The following is a 20,177-nucleotide window of genomic DNA, read 5'->3' on the forward strand; positions in this document are numbered from 1 at the left end:
ATTACCTCAAACGTAAAACAGTTACGCAATATTTGGAGTTTAACCGTAGAATTGCCGACAGAACGATAGAAAAATGCCTGTGATGAAGAAACAGTTCAGGGTAAAACAAACATTTTTATTACTTCAACATCATCTTTATTACCACACAAAACACGAAGTGATTAAAATATAATATATCCCTCTGAATCCCCGAAATATTGCGGGTAGTTAAACTTCAAAATATTGCAATGACTGTCACTCTAATCAGAAGAGTAGCCGATTGACAAAAAATCAATTTTTTTGCAGCCGTTATGTAGTACCAGCAAGTTTTTCCATGGCAGATTGCTGGGACTCTTGCTGGAACTACATGGTAGCACCAACAATTTAAATTTCTGTCAACCGGGTAAAGCTATATTTCATATCAGTGAAGTAAACTCTTTATTCGTCTTCTGAAACCATAAGATTCGTCAAGTAAAAAGAAGCCCTCTTTGACTCCAATCATCGACCAGAACACCTTAACTTTCATATCCACCTAAAATGCTACTCCCAACGATCCTCTGAAGAATTAAAAAAAGTTTCTTTCGTTATAATTAAAACAAACATTTTTGAACTATTTTAATATAGAAATTATGTTCAATTACTTTCAACACCAGTTAGTGAATCATCTTTTTAAAAACCAACATTTAAACTGTTCGAATACTATTCCTTAGGAACCTTCGGCCACCTGCAACTCTAAGCACATTCAAGCTGTAACTGCATAGAACGAACTTGCACATCGAGCTGAAATATAGAAAAACAGAAACGGCTATATTATCAAGCGTATAGGCTATAGCTTACCAAATCAGAACCGATACATACTGTTATCATAATAGTCATAAATAGTTACATTGGCAGGCTTCGGATTTGTTATTTCGTGCTTCTGGAAGGCACTTATCTGCACGGTGACAACTGTTTCATCCATGTTGTCAAAGTAAAGCACCACTGCTGTATCGTTACGTTTCGTTTCTACTTTCTGCAAACATAAAACGTGCAGTCCACAAACATTCAATCTTTGGTAAATAAAAGATGCTATGGATATGACTATACAAACCTTCACTTTTTTGTTGATCTGCAAGAACTCTGTTTTGTCAATTTCGGCCACGCAGCCACTCGGCATGTCCACCTCCATCACGGCCATGTTGGAGACGGTTTGGTCTGCATTGGGAATGAAGCTGGCGGCGATCTTTAGTTCGATGGAATAAACACACGATCCTCGCTTAGCTTCCGGGATGAGTATGAACCGCGGGCTGTTGTCTATGTCCTTGATATTGTACTTGTACGATAGCTGGAATAGGGCGCATCCACTTCCAGTGGCACTCATCTCAAGCTCTCTTGTTGCATTTGACAACTCGTACTTTTGCAACACCAAAACATTATCACGATCGACGGCCATCGATTTCTCCTCCTCATTGGACAACTTTACCTTGATCGAAATATTTGCTTCCGATCCCGACAGGCTGGTGGCCATTTTCGAGAGTGCCTGCAACCCCACGACCGTATCTTGAGTAGACTGAAAACCACCCTTGTCGTTGCGTTGCGAGACCAACCATTTCATGATGGGTAATCCCTCCAGCCCGTTGGGCTTCGCCTCGAGTGTGGCCATCAACGCGTACGCACTCATCTCGACATCGACCGAGCAGGGACGATTCCACCAGCACTGGGGGTTGCTATCGACCGCTGTGTCTGTAGATTTACTCCACCATTTACGATCTCCCTTGATCGTCGCCTTCAATTCCAGGAGATTGAACACCTCGAATTTTATATCACGATGAGCTTTATCGATCGCTTCGTTCGTGGGCCTCGGAACTGCTGGATCCGAAAGAACTTCACGTGTCAACACACGGTCAGCTTTTTCTAGCACGTACGCAGCCAGAGCGTAGGCATAGATGTCTTCTTGCTTTTTAATGTTGCTCTTAATATACGCCAACGCTGTCTCGACGGTTTTCGCGTACTTCTGTTCAAATTTTTCATTTTTTGCGAACTCCAAAAAGGCACCCAACGTGTAAGCCGTCAATGCAATGCCCGAAGCAGAACCACCTTGCATATCGTTCTGAAAAACGGTTCCAACCTCAGGAAACGACCCGTCTTTTGCTTGCACGTTGCCGAGCCATTCGAACGCTTTATCGATGATCGCCATGTCAATGGTGACGTACTTCGCCGCCTGCTGGAACGACTTGGCCACGAAAGCCGTCAACCAGGTGCTACCTTTCTTGTCCGATTGCCCGAATGCACTGAACGATCCGTCCGCATGCCTATAGGTCAATTCTCGCTGATAGCCCACCTCCATGTACTTCTTCGCCTTTGCCTCGATCTCCACCGAGAGACGTCCGCAGGCGCTCAGATAGTCAAGCACGACGATACACGGGACAAAGTTGAGCATGTTCTGCTCACCACATCCGAACGGCATGCGGATCAAGGAGTCCAGATTCTCAATTGACGATCCCAGCACATCCCCTATTACGGACAACTCAACCTTGCTCGAGTCTGGAACGGCATCGTCCGGTATTTCCACTTGGAAGTTTTGGTGCATCTCCTTTTCCGTGCGCAAATCGATCAGCATGGCCTTGTTGATGAACTGCCGTCGACCCTCGGGTTCTACCAGCAACAGTCGCTCAATAGCGTCGCCGGCAGTCGCACACTTGGCCGTTAGCTTCAGGGTGATGTGACCGACCTTCTTCGGTTTCACCAGGAAAGAAAACGTTTTTCCGCTATCACGTGCAATCGTGGATCTGATCGAGCGATGATGATCTAAAACAAACACGCCGTTCAAAATCATTCCAAAATAGGGCAACATTTTCTAATTCATACCTTCAAAGACCTTCGCTTCCGTGGTGTCATCAGCAACAAACTCAAACTCGTCACTGTTGTTGAAGAACACCAAGTCCGCTTCATGATCTTCCTGCATATAGTTGAAAACGACCACCGGAATTCGCACGGTTTCTCCCAGCTTGACTGAATACGGAAGGTCAATCGATAAGAAAAACGGAAGGAATACGGTAATCCTCGATGGCTCATCCGTCAGTGCTAAGCCGTGAGTTTTGTTGAGTGAAAATCCAGTTATAACCCACGAGGTGATCGTGTCCGGAATAGTTTTGCTAATGGATCGCGCTTCATTGCTGAGTAAAGAAGAGCTTGTTGAAAGATGCTGCCTTTACTCGTTGAACGGTCATATTCTTACCCTACAGAAAAACTCTCCCAGATCCACGTCTCGCAAAAGTTCGAACGTACAGGCGGCTCATCAGCTGCTGAATCGGCAACGGGCCCACCACGCTTGGCCATCTTCATTGCTCTTGGAGCTGCACCTCCAAACATGGCACTACTAGCATATACAATGCCACTTTTATACATTATGGCAGGTCGACGTGCTATTAGTAAACATGGAAAAATAACAATTAGTTCTGCTCATAAAACTTTGAGCTCATATTTGTTATTATTACGTGGGAGAAACCTATTTGACAGTAAAACTGCTCCAACGGTCTGTAAAAACAATGACATTGCAACATTTTTGAAAGATGCATACTTTGTGCCAGAATAAAACTGGTTTAAGAGTCAGTACCTCAGCATCTCTGACGTTGTGTTCGACCCAACGGTGTATAGCAGACGGAGCCGATTCATAACGCTGCCACTCTTCGGTCGCCTTATCCCGGCTTAGATCGAAACCAGACTTAAGCAACACGACACTAAGATCCACTCCCAGCAGTCCAACGAAGGAATTCTTCTGCGTCTGCACAGTCAGATCCACAGCTTTCCCTGGTTTGGCTTCATCCTTCGACAGTGTCAGCTTAACCTGTGTCAATACCAGAAACAAATAAGCTATATAATGTTGTTTTCAATTTTGCCCATCCAAAACACTCACGTTATTTTCGTACACATTGTCAAAGGCGACATTAGTGTGAGAGGTCACGATATAACCTTCCGTGGTAATGTAGTGTAACAAAAGTTTTGCTCTTGGCAGCATTTGGCTCGTAGACGGTAGAGTAATAGGCACGAGTGTACTGTCCGCCGCATCGATGACTCCGCTGGAGACCAATTCTCCGCGAGCCAGCAAGGAGTATGAGACGTGTTTCAGAGGATGCGTAGAAGCTACTTCAAAATGTAGCTCATTCCCGAGGATAAATCTGGTAAATTATAAACGAGTTAACAAAATTTGCCCAACGATACCTAAGAAGTTAACTTACACTTTCTCCTTCGGGCGTACTCTCATTTTGGCCTTTACACTCTCATCCGGTTTCGAAATACCTCCTGGCTCGTAGCGCTCTCCAAGATACGTCACATGCACAGTAAGGTAAGAAAACTTCAACTCATCCAAATTAACATTGAGTTTTGCCATTCCGTTACTATCCAGGGTAAGACTATCTTTCCACAAATCAATGTTTCTATTGTTGATAGTAGCATGTACCGGGTTAGAAGCATCCTGCACGGGGCTGCCGTCGACATTCGTGATCTTAATCCAGGCGTGGTACGGCAAACCGGGGTAATAGCTCGATTCCTCCTCAAGGCTCACATTGTAACGCTTTTCGTGTAACTTCACTTTTGTATAGCCACGAATCGTCCGTCCTGTAAGGGTTTCCTTCACTTCTGCCTCGACTAAAACCTCTCGAAAGTAGAAATCCTCTTTCAACAGTTCCTCAAGGTTAAATTCGACGATCGTTTTGCCATCGATCGGCACGGTTTGCTTGAGCACAGGAACCTTCGATTCGTGCCAACTGCACCGACTCGGTTTCACGGACAAGGTTAACTCGCCTACGACCGGCTTCCCAAAGGTATACTTGGCGGTCACCACCAACTTCAAAACCTCGTCGGAGAGAAAGACAAAACCAGGCGCCTCCACCTTCACCGAGTAGGTTGGCAGCACATAGCGCTCGACGAGGAAGTTTTTCACTTGTTCCTAAACAATTCGACATTTTAATAAATCATGGAAAAGATAACTTTCTTTTATCCGCTCACCTCTTCTGCTACTTTCACGTTTACACTCCATCCTCCTATTATGGGTTCCGTGGATAGTTGAAGATCCGCCTCGAAAACGCCACACTCTGATAATGCTACGTTGCTCCACTGTTTCACCCGATTGCCCTGCCCATCACGAATAAACACTGTCATACCGTTGGCGCTTGGTGGGACATATGGCTTGAAGCCACGGTCCAGAACCAGCACCCGAAAATAAATCGTATCGCCAGGTTTGTACCAGGCCTTATCCATTTGTATCAGCATCGAGCACTGCTTGTCATCGAATTTAAGAGCGGCGCGCTTCGTGAAAATTATTCCGGACAATCCTTCTGCCACCAATTCATACGATTCACTCTTGGGAATACTGCCAATCTGTAGCAACATAGAAAAAGTATGAATGACCTACAACTCGAACATTTTTAACACAATCATTTATAAACCTTACCGCAAAAGTAACATTTCGGGACTCATTATTGCTCAGCGTAAGTTCCTTGCTTTTAATTATATTTGCTCCATCTTTGATGGATACGCGAAACTCGATCGCTTCATTCAGATCGAACGTAGTCACACATATGCGATATTCGGAGTTTGGACGTAGAATCGCTGACCCAACGATAGAATAATGGCTGTGATAAAGAAACAATGTGCGTTACAGATGTGAGCTGATTGATTTGGACGATCTGTGTAAGTGTGTTTTTCTAAACTTCAAAATGAAGAAGATGAGCAATTTTTACTGTCTACAGTGAACATCCATTTGTTGTTGCTAATTGATTTAAAATTAGAGATTTACCAATCCAAAAACTGCCTCCATGCAACAAAAATTAATTCAAAACATTCACCCAGCACCATAGAGGCAGTACAAAACAAACAAACACATTCAACTGTACGACGTTGTCGAGGGCACACGCATGACTCATCCTTGAAAATATGCTCCACCTCACAAATGCCGGGCGATTATTGTACGCCGGCAAAAACAACAGTATAGAAATTTGATACGAAATAATCTGGCAAACTTCCTGTTCGACCAGTGCCGGATCTTGACGCACAGGATGTCTCGCTTTAACTGAACCCTCTATCGACATAAATGAAAAGCACCGATGTATCGTAAAATGTTGCTAAAAAATCCAAGTCTACCAAAAAAACTCGACCCGAGTTACAGCATATTGTACTATTTTCTATGATCCACAGTACATGCGAGCCTTACTATAGGTGTGCTGCGGTTGCGCCACTTGGTAAAGTTTAAAGTTTAAAGGGGTTTGCGCATTGTTTCAGTCAATAGGAAAAATTCCCTTAAACAAGAATAAAAAATTCAGAGAAATAAGGAGCATTGCATTGATTGCTCTCTACCTGAGCTTACAGAAAAGCGAATACTTCCGGTGCACATCCGTCTCCCTCCATACCATCCGTGCCGCTGCACATTCTGCCGCTCACTATTCCCCACGTGTCGAACTCTTCTTCCGTTCGCTTATAGTGGAGGATCCTTCCATGTGTGTGACGGTCCGTGAAAGGCGCAGTATCGGCTCGTCGGCCAGTACACTCAGCCGCTTGCGATTCCCACTCCTCGCCTGACTCATCCATGAAAATATGCTCCACCCCACAAATGCCGGGCGATGATTGTACACCGGCAAAAACCAAAATAGGGGTGCCCATGGTGCAGCGGTAGCGCGAGGAAACACCACGCCACAGGTGTGGCATCGAATCTCGAGTCTGGCACTCCCCCGTATTATGAACGGCTGACCACCGATCTATAGTATACCGTCTTTCGGTCACAAAAACTCGCTTCGGAGGGAGGCCTTGTTCCACTAGGGGATGTAGTGCCAAATAAAAAAAAAACACAATATACTGCGAAGTATGCTCCAAAAACCAATCTTACCTATTTTTGTTGCCCTTTGGACAGATTTTGTATTTCAAGCCCGATTTCATGATGAAATAATTACTGATGAATCAAAGTTTCAACACTGGTTGTACCAACACTTGATTTAGGCACAGCATAACTTTTGTAAAATGTTGTGATATAACAAAATATCAATTTCTGACATTATTTAAGATACGTGTTGTATGGACGGAGCTATTCAATATCTAACTTAAAACCTAGATGGCTTCGGGCTTCGTAGAACGATAATGCTCCCTTCCCATAGTTGGTGCGTCGGTGGAATTATACTACCATGAATTAAACGAAGTTTCTTTCAATATAAGAAAGCAAATAATTTTGTACAATTTTAAAATTTCAATATATTTCAAAATTTTGTAAGTTAGTAATGTATAGTGGATCATCTTTTTTTAAAAACCAACATTTAAACTGTTCGAATACTATTCCTTAGGAACCTTTGGCCACCTGCAACTCTAAGCACATTCAAGCTGTAACTTCATAGAACGAACTTGCACAGCGCGCTGAAATATAGAAAAAAGAAATGGCTATATTATCAAGCTTATAGGCTATAGCTTACCAAATTAGAACCGATACATACTGTTATCATAATAGTCATAAATAGTTACATTGGCAGGCTTCGGATTTGTTATTTCGTGCTTCTGGAAGGCACTTATCTGAACGGTGACAACTGTTTCATCCATGTTGTCGAAGTAAAGTACCACTGCTGTATCGCTTCGCTTCGTTTCTACTTTCTGCAAACATAAAACGCGCAGTCCACAAACATTCAGTCATTGGAACATAAGCGATACTATGCATTTGACTATACAAACCTTCACTTTTTTGTTGATCTGCAAGAACTCTGTTTTGTCAATTTCGGCCACGCAGCCACTCGGCATGTCCACCTCCATCACGGCCATGTTGGAGACGGTTTGGTCTGCATTCGGAATGAAGCTGGCGGATATCTTTAGTTCGATGGAATAAACAGACGATCCTCGCTTAGCTTCCGGGATGAGTATGAACCGCGGGCTGTTGTCTATGTCCTTGATATTGTACTTGTACGACAGCTGGAATAGGGCGCATCCACTTCCGGTGGCACTCATCTCAAGCTCTCTTGTTGCATTTGACAACTCGTACTTTTGCAACACCAAAACATTATCACGATCGACGGCCATCGATTTCTCCTCTTCATTGGACAACTTTACCTTGATCGAAATATTTGCTTCCGATCCTGACAGGCTGGTGGCCATTTTCGAGAGTGCCTGCAACCCCACGACCGTATCCTGAGTAGACTGGAAACCACCCTTGTCGTTGCGTTGTGAGACCAACCATTTCATGATGGGTAACCCCTCCAGCCCGTTGGGCTTCGCCTCGAGTGTGGCCATCAACGCGTACGCACTCATCTCGACATCGACCGAGCAGGGACGATTCCACCAGCACCTGGGGTTGCTATCGACTGCTGTGTCTGTAGATTTACTCCACCATTTACGATCTCCCTTGATCGTCGCCTTCAATTCCAGGAGATTGAACACCTCGAATTTTATATCACGATGAGCTTTATCGATCGCTTCGTTCGTGGGCTTCGGAACTGCTGGATCCGAAAGAACTTCACGTTTCAACACACGATCAGCTTTTTCTAGCACGTACGCAGCCAGAGCGTAGGCATAGATATCTTCTTGCTTTTTAATGTTGCTCTTAATATACGCCAACGCTGTCTCGACGGTTTTCGCGTACTTCTGTTCAAATTTTTCATTTTTTGCGAACTCCAAAAAGGCACCCAACGTGTAAGCCGTCAACGCAATGCCCGACCCAGAACCACCTTGCATATCCTTGTGACAAACGGTTCCAACCTCAGGAAACGACCCGTCTTTTGCTTGCACGTTGCCGAGCCATTCAAACGCTTTATCGATGATCGCCATGTCAATGGTGACGTACTTCGCCGCCTGCTGGAACGACTTGGCCACGAAAGCCGTCAGCCAGGTGCTACCTTTCTCGTCCGATTGCCCGAATGCACTGAACGATCCGTCCGCATGCCTAAAGGTCAATTCTCGCTGATAGCCCACCTCCATGTACTTCTTCGCCTTTGCCTCGATCTCCACCGAGAGACGTCCGCAGGCGCTCAGATAGTCCAGCACGACGATACACGGGACAAAGTTGAGCATGTTCTGCTCGCCACATCCGAACGGCATGCGGATCAAGGAGTCCAGATTCTCAATTGACGATCCCAGCACATCCCCTATGACGGACACCTCAACCTTGCTCGAGTCTGGAACGGCATCGTCCGGTATTTCCACTTGGAAGTTTTGGTGCATCTCCTTTTCCGTGCGCAAATCGATCAGCATGGCCTTGTTGATGAACTGCCGTCGACCCTCGGGTTCTACCAGCAGCAGTCGCTCAATAGAATCGCCGGCAGTCGCACACTTAGCCGTTAGCTTCAGGGTGATGTGACCGACCTTTTTCGGTTTTACCAGGAATGAAAATGTTTTTCCGCTGTCACGTGCAATCGTGGATCTGATCGTGCGATGATGATCTAAAACAAACTTGCCATAAGGAGTCATTCCTAAAAAGGGCAACATTTTCTAATTCATACCTTCAAGGACTTTCGCTTCCGTGGTGTCATCAGCAACAAATTCAAACTCGTCACTGTTGTTGAAGAACACCAAGTCCGCTTCATGATCTTCCTGCATGTAGTTGAAAACGACCACCGGAATTCGCACGGTTTCTCCCAGCTTGACCGAATACGGAAGGTCAATCGATAAGAAAAACGGAAGGAATACGGTAATCCTCGATGGCTCATCCGTCAGTGCTAAGCCGTGAGTTTTGTTGAGTGAAAATCCAGTTATAACCCACGAGGTGATTGTGTCCGGAATAGTTTTGCTAATGGATCGCGCTTCATTGCTGAGTAAAGAAGAGCTTGTTGAAAGATGCTGCCTTTACTCGTTGAACGGTCATATTCTTACCCTACAGAAAAACTCTCCCAGATCCACGTCTCGCAAAAGTTCGAACGTACAGGCGGCTCATCAACTGCTGAATCGGCAACGGGCCCACCACGCTTGGCCATCTTCATTGCTCTTGGAGCTGCACCTCCAAACATGGCACTACTAGCATATGCAATGCCACTTTCATACATTATGGCAGGTCGCCGTGCTATGAATAAACATGAAAAAATTAATAATTATTCCTGCTCATAAAACATCAAGCCCATGTTTAATGTAATTACGTGGGAGAAACCTATTTGACAGCAAAATTGCTCCCACGCTCTGTAAAAAACAATGAAATTGAAATGTAATTAATAGATGTATACTTTGCACCAGATTAAAACTGGTTTAAGAGAGAGTTAAGTTTGAGGTTTAAGAGTCAGTACCTCAGCATCTCTGACGTTGTGTTCAACCCAACGGTATGGAGCAGAAGGAGCCGATTCATAACGCTGCCATTCTTCGGTTGCCTTATCCCGGCTTAGATCGAAGCCAGACTTAAGCAACACGACACTCAGATCCACCCCTAGCAGTCCGACGAAGGAATCCTTCTGCGTCTGCACAGTCAGATCCACGGCTTCCCCTGGTTTGGCTTCCTCCTGCGACAGTGTCAGCTTAACCTGTGTCAATATCAGAAATAAATGAGCTATAAAATGTTGTTTTCAATTTTGTAAAGGCTTACGCCCAACTAAAATACTTACGTTATTTTCGTACACATTGTCAAAGGCGACATTAGTGTGAGAGGTCACGATATAACCTTCCGTGGTAATGTAGTGTAACAAAAGTTTTGCTCGTGGCAGCATTTGGCTCGTGGACGGTAGAGTAATAGGCACGAGTGTACTGTCCGCCGCATCGATGACTCCGCTGGCGACCAATTCTCCGCGAGCCAGCAAGGAGTATGAGACGTGTTTCAGAGGATGCGTAGAAGCTACTTCGAAATGCAGCTCATTCCCGAGGGTAAACCTGTAAAATTATGAACTAGTTTAAAAGTTTTGCCCAAAGATACCTGAGTAGTTAACTTACACTTTCTCCTTTGGGCGTACTCTCATTTTGGCCTTTACACTCTCATCCGGTTTCGAAATACCTCCTGGCTCGTAGCGCTCTCCAAGATACGTCACATGCACAGTAAGGTAAGAAAACTTCAACTCATCCAAATTAACATTGAGTTTTGCCATTCCGTTACTATCCAGGGTAAGACTATCTTTCCACAAATCAATGTTTCTATTGTTGATAGTAGCATGTACCGGGTTAGAAGCATCCTGCACGGGGCTGCCGTTGGCATTCGTGATCTTAATCCAGGCGTGGTAAGGCAAACCGGGGAAATAGCTCGATTCTTCCTCAAGGCTCACATTGTAACGCTTTTCGTGTAGCTTCACTTTTGTAGAGTCACGCATCGTCCGTCCAGTAAGGGTTTCCTTCACTTCTGCCTCGACTGAAACCTCTCGAAAGTAGAAATCCTCTTTCAACAGTTCCTTAAGGTTGAATTCGACAATCGTTTTGCCATCGATCGGCACGGTTTGCTTGTGCACAGGAACCTTGTTCGATTCGTGCCAACCGCACCATTCCTGACTCGGTTTGACGGACAAGGTCAACTCGCCTACGACCGGCTTCCCAAAGGTATACTTGGCGGTCACCACTAACTTCAAAACCTCGTCGGAGAGAAAGACAAAACCAGGCGCCTCCACCTTCACCGAGTAGGTTGGCAGCACATAGCGCTCAACGAGGAAGTTTTTCACTTGCTCCTAAAGAATTTGATTTGACATTTAATAAAGCATGGGAAAGATTATTTTCTTTTCTTCGCTCACCTCTTCTGCTACTTTCACGTTTACGCTCCAATCTCCTATTATGGGTTCCGTGGATAGTTGAACATCCGCCTCGAAAACCCCACACTCTGATAATGCTACGTTGCTCCACTGTTTCACCCGATTGCCCTGCCCATCACGAATAAACACTGTCATACCGTTGGCGCTTGGTGGGACATATGGCTTGAAGCCACGGTCCAGAACCAGCACCCGAAAATAAACCGTATCGCCAGGTTTGTACCAGGCCTTATCCATTTGTATCAGCATCGAGCACTGCTTGTCGTCGAATTTAAGAGCGGCGCGCTCCGTGAAAATTATTCCGGACAATCCTTCTGCCACCAATTCATACGATTCACTCTTGGGAATACTGCCAATCTGAAGTAAAATAGAAAAAGTATAAATGATCTTCAACTCGAACATTTTTAACACAATAATGTATAATTCTTACCTCTAAAGTAACGTTTCGGGACTCATTATTGCTCAGCGTAAGTTCCTCGCTATTAATTATATTTGCACCATCTTTGATGGATATGCGAAACTCGATCGCTTCTTTCAAATCGAACGTAGTCACACATATGCGATATTCGGAGTTTGGACGTAGAATCGCTGACCCAACGATAGAATAATGCCTGTGGTAAAGAAACAATGTGCGTTACAGATGTGAACTGATTTTTTAGGACGATCTGTGTATGTGTGTTTTTATAAACTTCAAAATGAAGAAGATGAGCAATTTTTACTGTCTACAGTGAACATCCATTTGTTGTTGCTAATTGATTTAAAATTAGAGATTTACCAATCCAAAATCCACTCCCTCCATGCAACAAAAACCTATTCAAAACATTCTCCCAGCACCATACAAGCAGTACAAAACAAACAAACACATTCAAATATACGACGGTGTCGAGGGTATACGCATGAGTCATCCATGAAAATATTCTCCACCTCACAAATGCCGGCGATGATTGTACGCCGGCAAAAACAACAATATACTGCGTAGTATGATCCAAAAACAAAACTTACCCATTTTTGTGGTCCTCTGGACGGTTCTTGCAGTCAACTGGTTCGGCATATGGCTCCATGTCCAATTCCATGATGAAATTAATACTGAAGAAATAGAGTTTTAACACTTGTTTTACCAACACTTGATTTAGACACCATTCGACCGACTACTGTGCTTCAACTTATCTCACATCACCCGAATGTAGCGATATTTATAAGCTCCGGAGATGCCAGCATTGGGGAGCTAATGTTACATGTACGCTGTATGTATGCGTGACTTCCCTGAGCGTAGGGCAGTGTTCCTCAATCATCCTCCCCTCGCTTAACTGAATTCGAATACTTGAATTAAAAATTCATGTTCTAAAATCTATGACCCGTTAGCTGTTTTTAACAGCAAGTTTTCTTTTTCTTGTGATGATTTTTTCTTCAAAAATTTTGCCAATGATTATACTCAATTTTCTAGCAAACACACAGAGAATTGGTTCGCGCATGCGGCCAGTTTGAAAGGTACTATCGTGGGGGTTCTTGGAACAAACATTCACCCCTCCAAAACCGCGACTAGTGTTAGTGAGTAACGAAACGTGTTGCATATGACGCCATCGTTGGGGGATGTTGGGCGCGACACGTTGTAAAACCGTTTCGATTTTCAGTTAGCCTCCAGGAAATGTACAACGTAAATTAGTATGCTGTCTCCAGTCATGCATGCAGAAAAGTTTGGTAAATAGCAACGATGAATGATATGTTCTGACAACAAAGCGAATGTTGAGCCATTTCCTTTCTTGTTGCCTAGTACGAGCAACCAGATTCACAAACAAAAAACAAAATAAATACATCAAAATTATACCAAAATTGTTTGAAGTAAATTGGATCAATGCATTTTTATGGGGAATGAGATATATCGTACTGCCCTCTGTCTGTTAAACACATAGCATTTAATAATGCAATATAATTTCTACTGTTCGGATCCACGTTGATTCAACGTTTGGCAGCATGCTACTGCTGACAAACCGGCCTTTGTACATCAACATACTAATATATATCTTCAGGAGCTCCACGTAAGAGCGTGTTTTTAAATGTGCTTCGTTGGTTTTAGTTATTGTAACTGTAAACCACTCCCAATAGCTTTTTTTCAAGTCTTTGGATCACTATGAAGTTTTATTCTTATCAACATTACTACAAAATACGCTAGCATATAGTGCTTATTTTAAGAGTTAAAAAGATTCAGTTGAATTTCCAGCGAAATGAGAAAAACGGGTTGTAAATAATATTGCTATCATCTTTTGAATCAACTTTATTTAGTGAACCTTTGAAGCTTTCGCACTTTTATCGTAGCTGCATTTAACTCCGGAAAAGGCAGCATGTGTCGTGAGCAGTTGCTTTTTGTCTAAGCGAGCATAAAAGCAGTACACTGATCTGAAATTGATGAAACGCTTAAATAGATAACATATTGTCCCAAAAAACAACTCGTGTATCACCTGTTCCATCCAAGGGACACAGCTCTACGATGCCAGTAGTCAGGTGTACCAGATCATAATAGGTCAGCGCAGTAACCGGGAAACAAATGGTAGGAAAATTGTTAACATTGTAGACGAGCTCCAAACGGGTGTCTCCATCTTGACTGGAAGCACTCTGAAATCATTGAATAGTTTAAATAAGAAAATCATAACTATCCTGGTATATCTGTGTAAAAACTTACGCTTGTCCGATTATCAAACGCATAGGACTGTTCAACCAAATGTAATCCAGTGGGTAGATATATGTTGAACCTACAGAATGCGCTACGAGAAAAAACCACACTAAAAGTTGCACAAATATTCCATTGCGTCTGCATATGTTGCTTCAGTTTTGTAATATTCACATCAACTGGATCTGCTCGCCTGGATTTCTTTTCATTTCTCGCTTCATTGCTCATTGGAGGAACCGTGCATCGGTAGCTTAATTTGAACATAGCAAATCCTGTTCCCTTAACCGATACTGTCACATCGAGAGCCGTAGCCGGTAATTTTATCGTTTGAAGTAATTCTCGATTTTTGTCATTAAGCTGAAGTTTGTTTTGCAAAACCTGTACGTTCATGTTTGGTGTCACGGTCGTGACCCGATCCTGCAGAGATTTCAGTGCTTGTAGTGCGACTATTTTTTCTAACGACGTCTTGCGCAGATCACTGGTGAACATGTTCTGTTGGATCCATTGCGCCACCCGTAGCAGGTCTTCTATACTCAGAGTTTGCTTGTACTGGTTCAAGTTTGCTAGCAAGGCGTAAGCCGTTGCTCCTTGGTTGCGTGTATTTTCTGAAGGCGTTGGCTGGGACCGATTCGATACCCTCCAGAAGTAGTAAGAGCCTTGTTTTACAATTTTGTCATTCAGTTTCTTCAGAATCGTACGATCATTCTTCATCAGGTACGCCATTTTGGCCAACACGTATACGTCCTCTATGGGCTCGCGCCTGAGCAACGAATCGGTTTTGGTTATCAAATCTGAATACCGCTCGGAGTATTCATTACCAACAAAGGCGAACAACACGCTGGTTGCCAGAGACAATTCCTTCCCTCCTGTCGATTGGATGTGTGGATACACGATCGGGCAGTTCTCTTTGAAGCTGCCATCATCCTGGCTCTGCTTTGTTAGCCAACTTAATCCTTCGACTATCACCGAATTGTCTACCGCAAGGTAGGTACGCGCCTTAACCAGGGTTTCCACCGTAGCCGCTGTCAGCCAGATACTGCTACACTTGCGCACCGTACCGAACATACTGAACGAGCCATCGTTCAAGCGGAACCGAAGATGCTGTTGGTAGGCGACCTCTATGTAGCCTATAAGCTTTTGTTTTCTACCCTGATTCAGAGTTTCAACTTTGTTAAGATATTCGTAGACTGAAATCGCCGTTTGAAGGAACAGAAGACTCTCCCCACCACTTCCATATGAAGCGGACACCATACTTTCCAGATCATACTGGTTCAAATTGACGAGTGTTCCTACAAGAACAAAACCAATTCAGTAGCATGGAAAAGCAAAACTAACAGAATGATGCACAACATACCAATAACGGAAAATTGAACCTCCGTGGCACTGCAGGATGTTGTCAAGTTTAGTTGTTTTACCGTCATACTGATATTGGTGCTGTTCAATTTTTCGAAATTAACATAGCGAACATCGTCTGCAACTTTCTCTTCGCCAGCCGGATGTACCGCTATTGATTGTCGCGTTGTATCGATGGTAACTCCCTTCTGTGTTTTCACTACAACGTCTACCGTCAGCACGCCAATAGCTTTTGCCAATAGTTTAAACGGTATCCTTTTCGATTCTTCTTTTCTCAGGAATAGATTACGCTTTGTCCCAAAATTCGGTGACAATTCAACGTTGACGGTGATATTGTTACCATTATTATGGATGAGACAGACCGCATCGACTACTTCGAATTGTTTGATCGATGCTGGCGCGTGCAGTTGTGCGTAAACTTCCTTAGCATTGTTGATGCGAACTGGTTCTTTCAAAACGACCAAACCGTGCTCTTGTCCAACAGCAAAGCCAGTCACAACCCATGTTGTAATTGTATCCGGAATACGCTTCAGCAAAGTACCATTTCCACTAGAAAACAAACAAGATCACATAAATAAGAAAATCTATCAACAAAAAACATACGAAATCACATCAGATGCTTTCCACTAACTCGATAGCAGTCAACGACTCCCAAATCCATGTTTCGGGAAAATCTTGGCGAGTATCGTCATCTAAGTTGTTTCGGGAATAGTCAGCGATCCCTCCACCCGGTCCGTGGTATACGTTTCCAACTATAAAAACATAGAAATTGGAAAAAACTACCACTGGTTATTATTGTTCTCCACTTACCATCTGTAAGATATCCGTCGGTCAGAAGCGTTGCTCCTAGGCTCTGAAAAGCACACATCATGCATAAGAATGATCAGCGGTCAATCCGTTTGTTTTGTACTTACTCCAAAACTGTCGTGCACAGACCAGAGGACCATGGAGTCTTCCGAATCCTTTTCCGTACTTTCGATCTTACGCAGTGTTATGTCGTTATTCGACGATGGTCTCAACGTTATACTCTGATCTACCCCAAGTAGTCCAACAAACGCGCCGTTCTCTGCACGTATGTTAAACTTGTACATACCAGGTTGGTCTTGAGTCCACCTTACCTTAAACTGAAACACATTTGTAAGTAAACTTTTCGCACTAAATAAAATTTCAAAACGTATCTAGACAACTTACCGCATTAATGCCAACTGATGTAAATTGTACGATGACAGGGTAGCTTAAAATTTCACCATTTTCCAAGACACTGAACATAACAAGCTTCATGTTCGGTGGCATTTTGGAGTTCGCAGGAATGACCAGTGTGTGATGTTTTTTGGCATTTTCTGATTCAATCGCTCCTTTGGTACAAACCGTACCTCGGCAGTAGCCGATGTAAAAGATCCTTCGAATGCTCACGTTGGAATCCAGATTAATGGTAATGTTATCATTAACAGTGTGGCTGCAGGAGAAACCATAATGAGTGTAATGCATTAAACATCAAATTTGATAACCGCTCACTTACTATGCGCGTCTAACGTAAGCTGTCAGAAACTTAACACCCTTCTCTAGATACAAAGGCTCCGCGTAGAGTAATGGGAAGGTGATATTCTTATAGTAGCCCTCAACGTGAACGCTATACGTCTCACTTGTAGTATTGATTCGAAGGCGTGCAATTCCATGGCTATTTGTATTTAATAGTTCGCGGTTCCGAATTCCATCATCCATATCTTGGTCGCTGTTTATGACCTTGTAAATTATGGTCACAGCTTCATTCGCCATCGCAGAACCATCGGCTTCTGAAAGACGGACCTTCAAGTTTATCGGTAAACCCGGATAAAAACCTTCAAAATCATCAATTATGTCCATGTTGTACAGTATGCTATACACTTTAAACTTTTTTGTTAAATTATAGCTGACGCCCGTTAGACTATCCATGACTTCCACGTCGAACCACACGTTGCGCTCTTCATCGCACCCTGCCGTAACGTTGCTGGTCGGGAATTGAACCACCACAGTTCCGTTGAGCATTAAATGTCGCCGACCAACTTCCTTCGTTTGTGATGGGTAGTTGTTGTAGTTGGCTCGGGCTACGATAGTAGCATTACCCCGTACCATTCCGCCCCCCATGTAACGGGCCGCTAAACGCAACTCCATGTTTTGCTGGTCGCAATGGAATGATTTGGGTATACTGTTAAGCTCCACCTTGAACACAGGAAGGATATATTCCGCAACCCTGAAGGTGTCTGAGAAATGCTAGAGTGCGAGTAAAGAACTAACGTTATCTCTTAACATATCAGCGGTCTCAGTGCATGCTAATGCTAGGTTGTTTGAACGAACCTGATCATTCACGAGCGCACTAATCGACCAATCACCGATTGTTGTATGCGGCGCAAGTTGGAAACTTCCTTCAAACACACCATTCTGTACGTTCGCGTCGATCCACTTCTGGATGCGATAGCCGCTGGGGTCGGTGATGAAGACGCTTGGGGCCACGTCTCGCAGCACCGGTCGCAAATTGGGCAAAAGAAAAAGCACACGGAACTGCACCTTATCACCGGGTTTGTACTCGGGTTTGTCAGTCTGGAATAGCACCGTGTAGCTTTTACTCGAAAACATGAGGCTGGTAGAGTTGAGCAACTGCGCAAGATGTTCATTCCACACCTTCAGCTGGTACTTTCCTTCTTCTAGTGAGCCGATCTGCCGAGAACAGTTTTCAAATTTCATCTTTACCTTACTTAACCACGATTCCTACCGCTGCAACGTGGAACCTACATTGATGTCTGCTTGCGCAATCCGTTGAGGATCCACCCGGACCAATTGTGTGCGCACCGGCACATCTTGGGAGTCAACTATTTCACATCGAAATTGTTGCACCTGTTCCGCCAAATTTGTCACTAAAACTTCGTAGGTCGAATGGGGTCGCACCGTATGTGGTGCTACGATCACATACCTAAAGATCGTTTAGGGTAGTATTACAGTATTATTGCACATCACCGCGTCGCTATCAACGCAAAGCACTCACCTCTGACCAGCGCAATCATGCGGGAATCCCGACAACAAGCACACGGCCAACAACACGAGCAGCATCTTTAACGAATTAGCTAAATAGGACGAACCGTTCACGACGGAGAACGATCGAAGACTGAATTCTCTCCAACAATATCACCAAGTTTGGGGCTCGCATGGCAAATGAATCACGCAGCGATAACTTGGGAATCCCCGGTTTCCAGTTACAGCACAAAAAATTCAGACGTCTGGATTTACTTCCGTATTAGAATTGAAAGTAACACATACAACTGTGGGTGTATTCGTTTTTCTCGCGGTTTTTTGTTTTATTCACTCATTTTAATATATGCACAGTTTCATAAAGAAATAGAGATAAGCTTCTTATAAGTTGTGGTACAGCTTCCGTATGCAAATTAATGGTACAATTAACATAGAAAATTGTATTTAGTGTTAGTTTAGCAAACTGATAGGTATATGGAAATGCTTAGAACTAAAAAAAAATACAAAAGAATCATTTGTCGCACTATGATCATTTGTCGCACATAAAGTAATGTTGTCACTATTAATTTGTAATTATAAAGTTTAGTTGAAATTTAAGTAGTACTGAAAGTATGACAGATTAAAGTAGTTGGTTATTGCGAGATTTCCATTACGCAGAGATAATTAAATAGTCGGCGAATTCTCTTCTGGGAAGTAGGACTACTGCTTATTAAACTTATTTTTCGACAAAAAAATTATTTAACATAATAATTCAAAACAACCGCAGATAACTTACAAAACCTGTGGATAATCCGAAGTATGTCAATTATTCTCAAAGGCTTAGTATAAAAAGATAAAAAATGAGCATAAAAACGGTTTACCTGAAAAAGTATCTACCTCAATGGCTAAATCCATTTGAAATCGATCGATTTATAAATGCTTCCCCTTAAAGTGTGGTAAGAGCGATAAATAGTTATTTGGAAGAACAGCAATAAGTTTACCTCGCTTAAAATTATGCACAACACTGCAGAAAAGCCGTTCGTAAAGCATTGGCAAGCATGATCTAACACAATGAAGTTCGATGTCATTCGCTTACGTGAACCATCAATACGCCAACTTTTCCGATCATTTGAGATGAACGCAATATACGAACTCGACCCCAATGTATGGCTGAACGAAAATACCATGCTCCCGGTTAATGCTCCCTGCAAGCAACAATGTTCCTTTCCAAAGGTTAATAAACTCCAAAACATTTTGGCGTAGCTGATACCGCCAAAAATTATTTATTCTTAGCCTCCCCAAAACGGTGCAGCAACACATCCCAGGGATGCAGTTGCCAGTATCATCATCGTACCAGTGTGCTATCGGGCGTTTGTATTATGTGTTAAACTGCACTATAACCCGGCGATCGAAGATGACCTACAGGAGCGTACGAGGGTAAACAAGCATCCGGTGTCCTTGATAAGCTGGGCCCTTTAAAAGACGCCCTCGGTCAACACACGGGAGCAGTTGACCGGCTGGCGTCCCTAGGAGACGATCGGAAAGGTAAC

General features: G+C 43.5%; 3 protein-coding genes across 3 annotated transcripts; all 3 read right to left on the reverse strand.

Moving 5' to 3' along the window:
• Positions 1-721: 721 nt before the first annotated feature.
• On the reverse strand, positions 722-6,888 carry LOC131293504 (thioester-containing protein 1 allele R1-like). The gene is made up of 13 exons (XM_058321581.1): positions 6,839-6,888; positions 5,411-5,591; positions 4,966-5,337; positions 4,197-4,906; positions 3,875-4,136; positions 3,539-3,805; positions 3,456-3,495; positions 3,197-3,383; positions 2,827-3,134; positions 1,844-2,766; positions 1,070-1,768; positions 838-991; positions 722-759 (listed from the first exon to the last, which is right to left on the reverse strand). The coding sequence occupies exons 1-13, from the start codon at positions 6,886-6,888 to the stop codon at positions 722-724; spliced, it is 4,191 nt and encodes a 1,396-aa protein (XP_058177564.1).
• Positions 6,889-7,318: 430 nt separating this feature from the next.
• On the reverse strand, positions 7,319-12,688 carry LOC131293505 (CD109 antigen-like). The gene is made up of 13 exons (XM_058321582.1): positions 12,630-12,688; positions 12,058-12,238; positions 11,613-11,984; positions 10,831-11,549; positions 10,509-10,770; positions 10,197-10,427; positions 10,053-10,092; positions 9,793-9,979; positions 9,423-9,730; positions 8,440-9,362; positions 7,666-8,364; positions 7,434-7,587; positions 7,319-7,356 (listed from the first exon to the last, which is right to left on the reverse strand). The coding sequence occupies exons 1-13, from the start codon at positions 12,686-12,688 to the stop codon at positions 7,319-7,321; spliced, it is 4,173 nt and encodes a 1,390-aa protein (XP_058177565.1).
• A 1,855-nt stretch (positions 12,689-14,543) lies between these two features.
• On the reverse strand, positions 14,544-18,729 carry LOC131293506 (murinoglobulin-1-like). The gene is made up of 11 exons (XM_058321583.1): positions 18,665-18,729; positions 18,415-18,592; positions 17,980-18,339; positions 17,165-17,895; positions 16,837-17,101; positions 16,560-16,769; positions 16,456-16,498; positions 16,274-16,397; positions 15,647-16,185; positions 14,671-15,581; positions 14,544-14,582 (listed from the first exon to the last, which is right to left on the reverse strand). The coding sequence occupies exons 1-11, from the start codon at positions 18,727-18,729 to the stop codon at positions 14,544-14,546; spliced, it is 3,465 nt and encodes a 1,154-aa protein (XP_058177566.1).
• Between the last annotated feature and the right edge of the window lie 1,448 nt (positions 18,730-20,177).

This window comes from Anopheles ziemanni, chromosome 2 (genome assembly GCF_943734765.1).
Source record: "Anopheles ziemanni chromosome 2, idAnoZiCoDA_A2_x.2, whole genome shotgun sequence".
Lineage (NCBI taxonomy): Eukaryota > Metazoa > Arthropoda > Insecta > Diptera > Culicidae > Anopheles > Anopheles ziemanni.

Bases quoted from the DNA above. Each gene is read 5' to 3' on its own strand.
- LOC131293504 (XM_058321581.1), bottom strand. From the start codon at position 6,888: ATGAAATCGGGCTTGAAATACAAAATCTGTCCAAAGGGCAACAAAAAT. The intron at 4,137-4,196 runs GTAAGTTAACTT...ATAATTTACCAG, and splicing joins GTACGCCCGAAGGAGAAAGT to ATTTATCCTCGGGAATGAGC. The intron at 3,496-3,538 runs GTATGCATCTTT...TTGTTTTTACAG, and splicing joins CAGTTTTATTCTGGCACAAA to ACCGTTGGAGCAGTTTTACT.
- LOC131293505 (XM_058321582.1), bottom strand. From the start codon at position 12,688: ATGGAGCCATATGCCGAACCAGTTGACTGCAAGAACCGTCCAGAGGAC. The intron at 9,980-10,052 runs GTAATTACATTA...GTTTATTCATAG, and splicing joins GTCAAATAGGTTTCTCCCAC to CACGGCGACCTGCCATAATG. The intron at 7,357-7,433 runs GTATGTATCGGT...TCTATATTTCAG, and splicing joins TTATGACTATTATGATAACA to CGCGCTGTGCAAGTTCGTTC.
- LOC131293506 (XM_058321583.1), bottom strand. From the start codon at position 18,729: ATGCTGCTCGTGTTGTTGGCCGTGTGCTTGTTGTCGGGATTCCCGCAT. The intron at 17,102-17,164 runs GTAAGTGAGCGG...TTTCTCCTGCAG, and splicing joins GCTTACGTTAGACGCGCATA to CCACACTGTTAATGATAACA. The intron at 14,583-14,670 runs GTTTTGCAAAAC...TCGATGTGACAG, and splicing joins CACCAAACATGAACGTACAG to TATCGGTTAAGGGAACAGGA.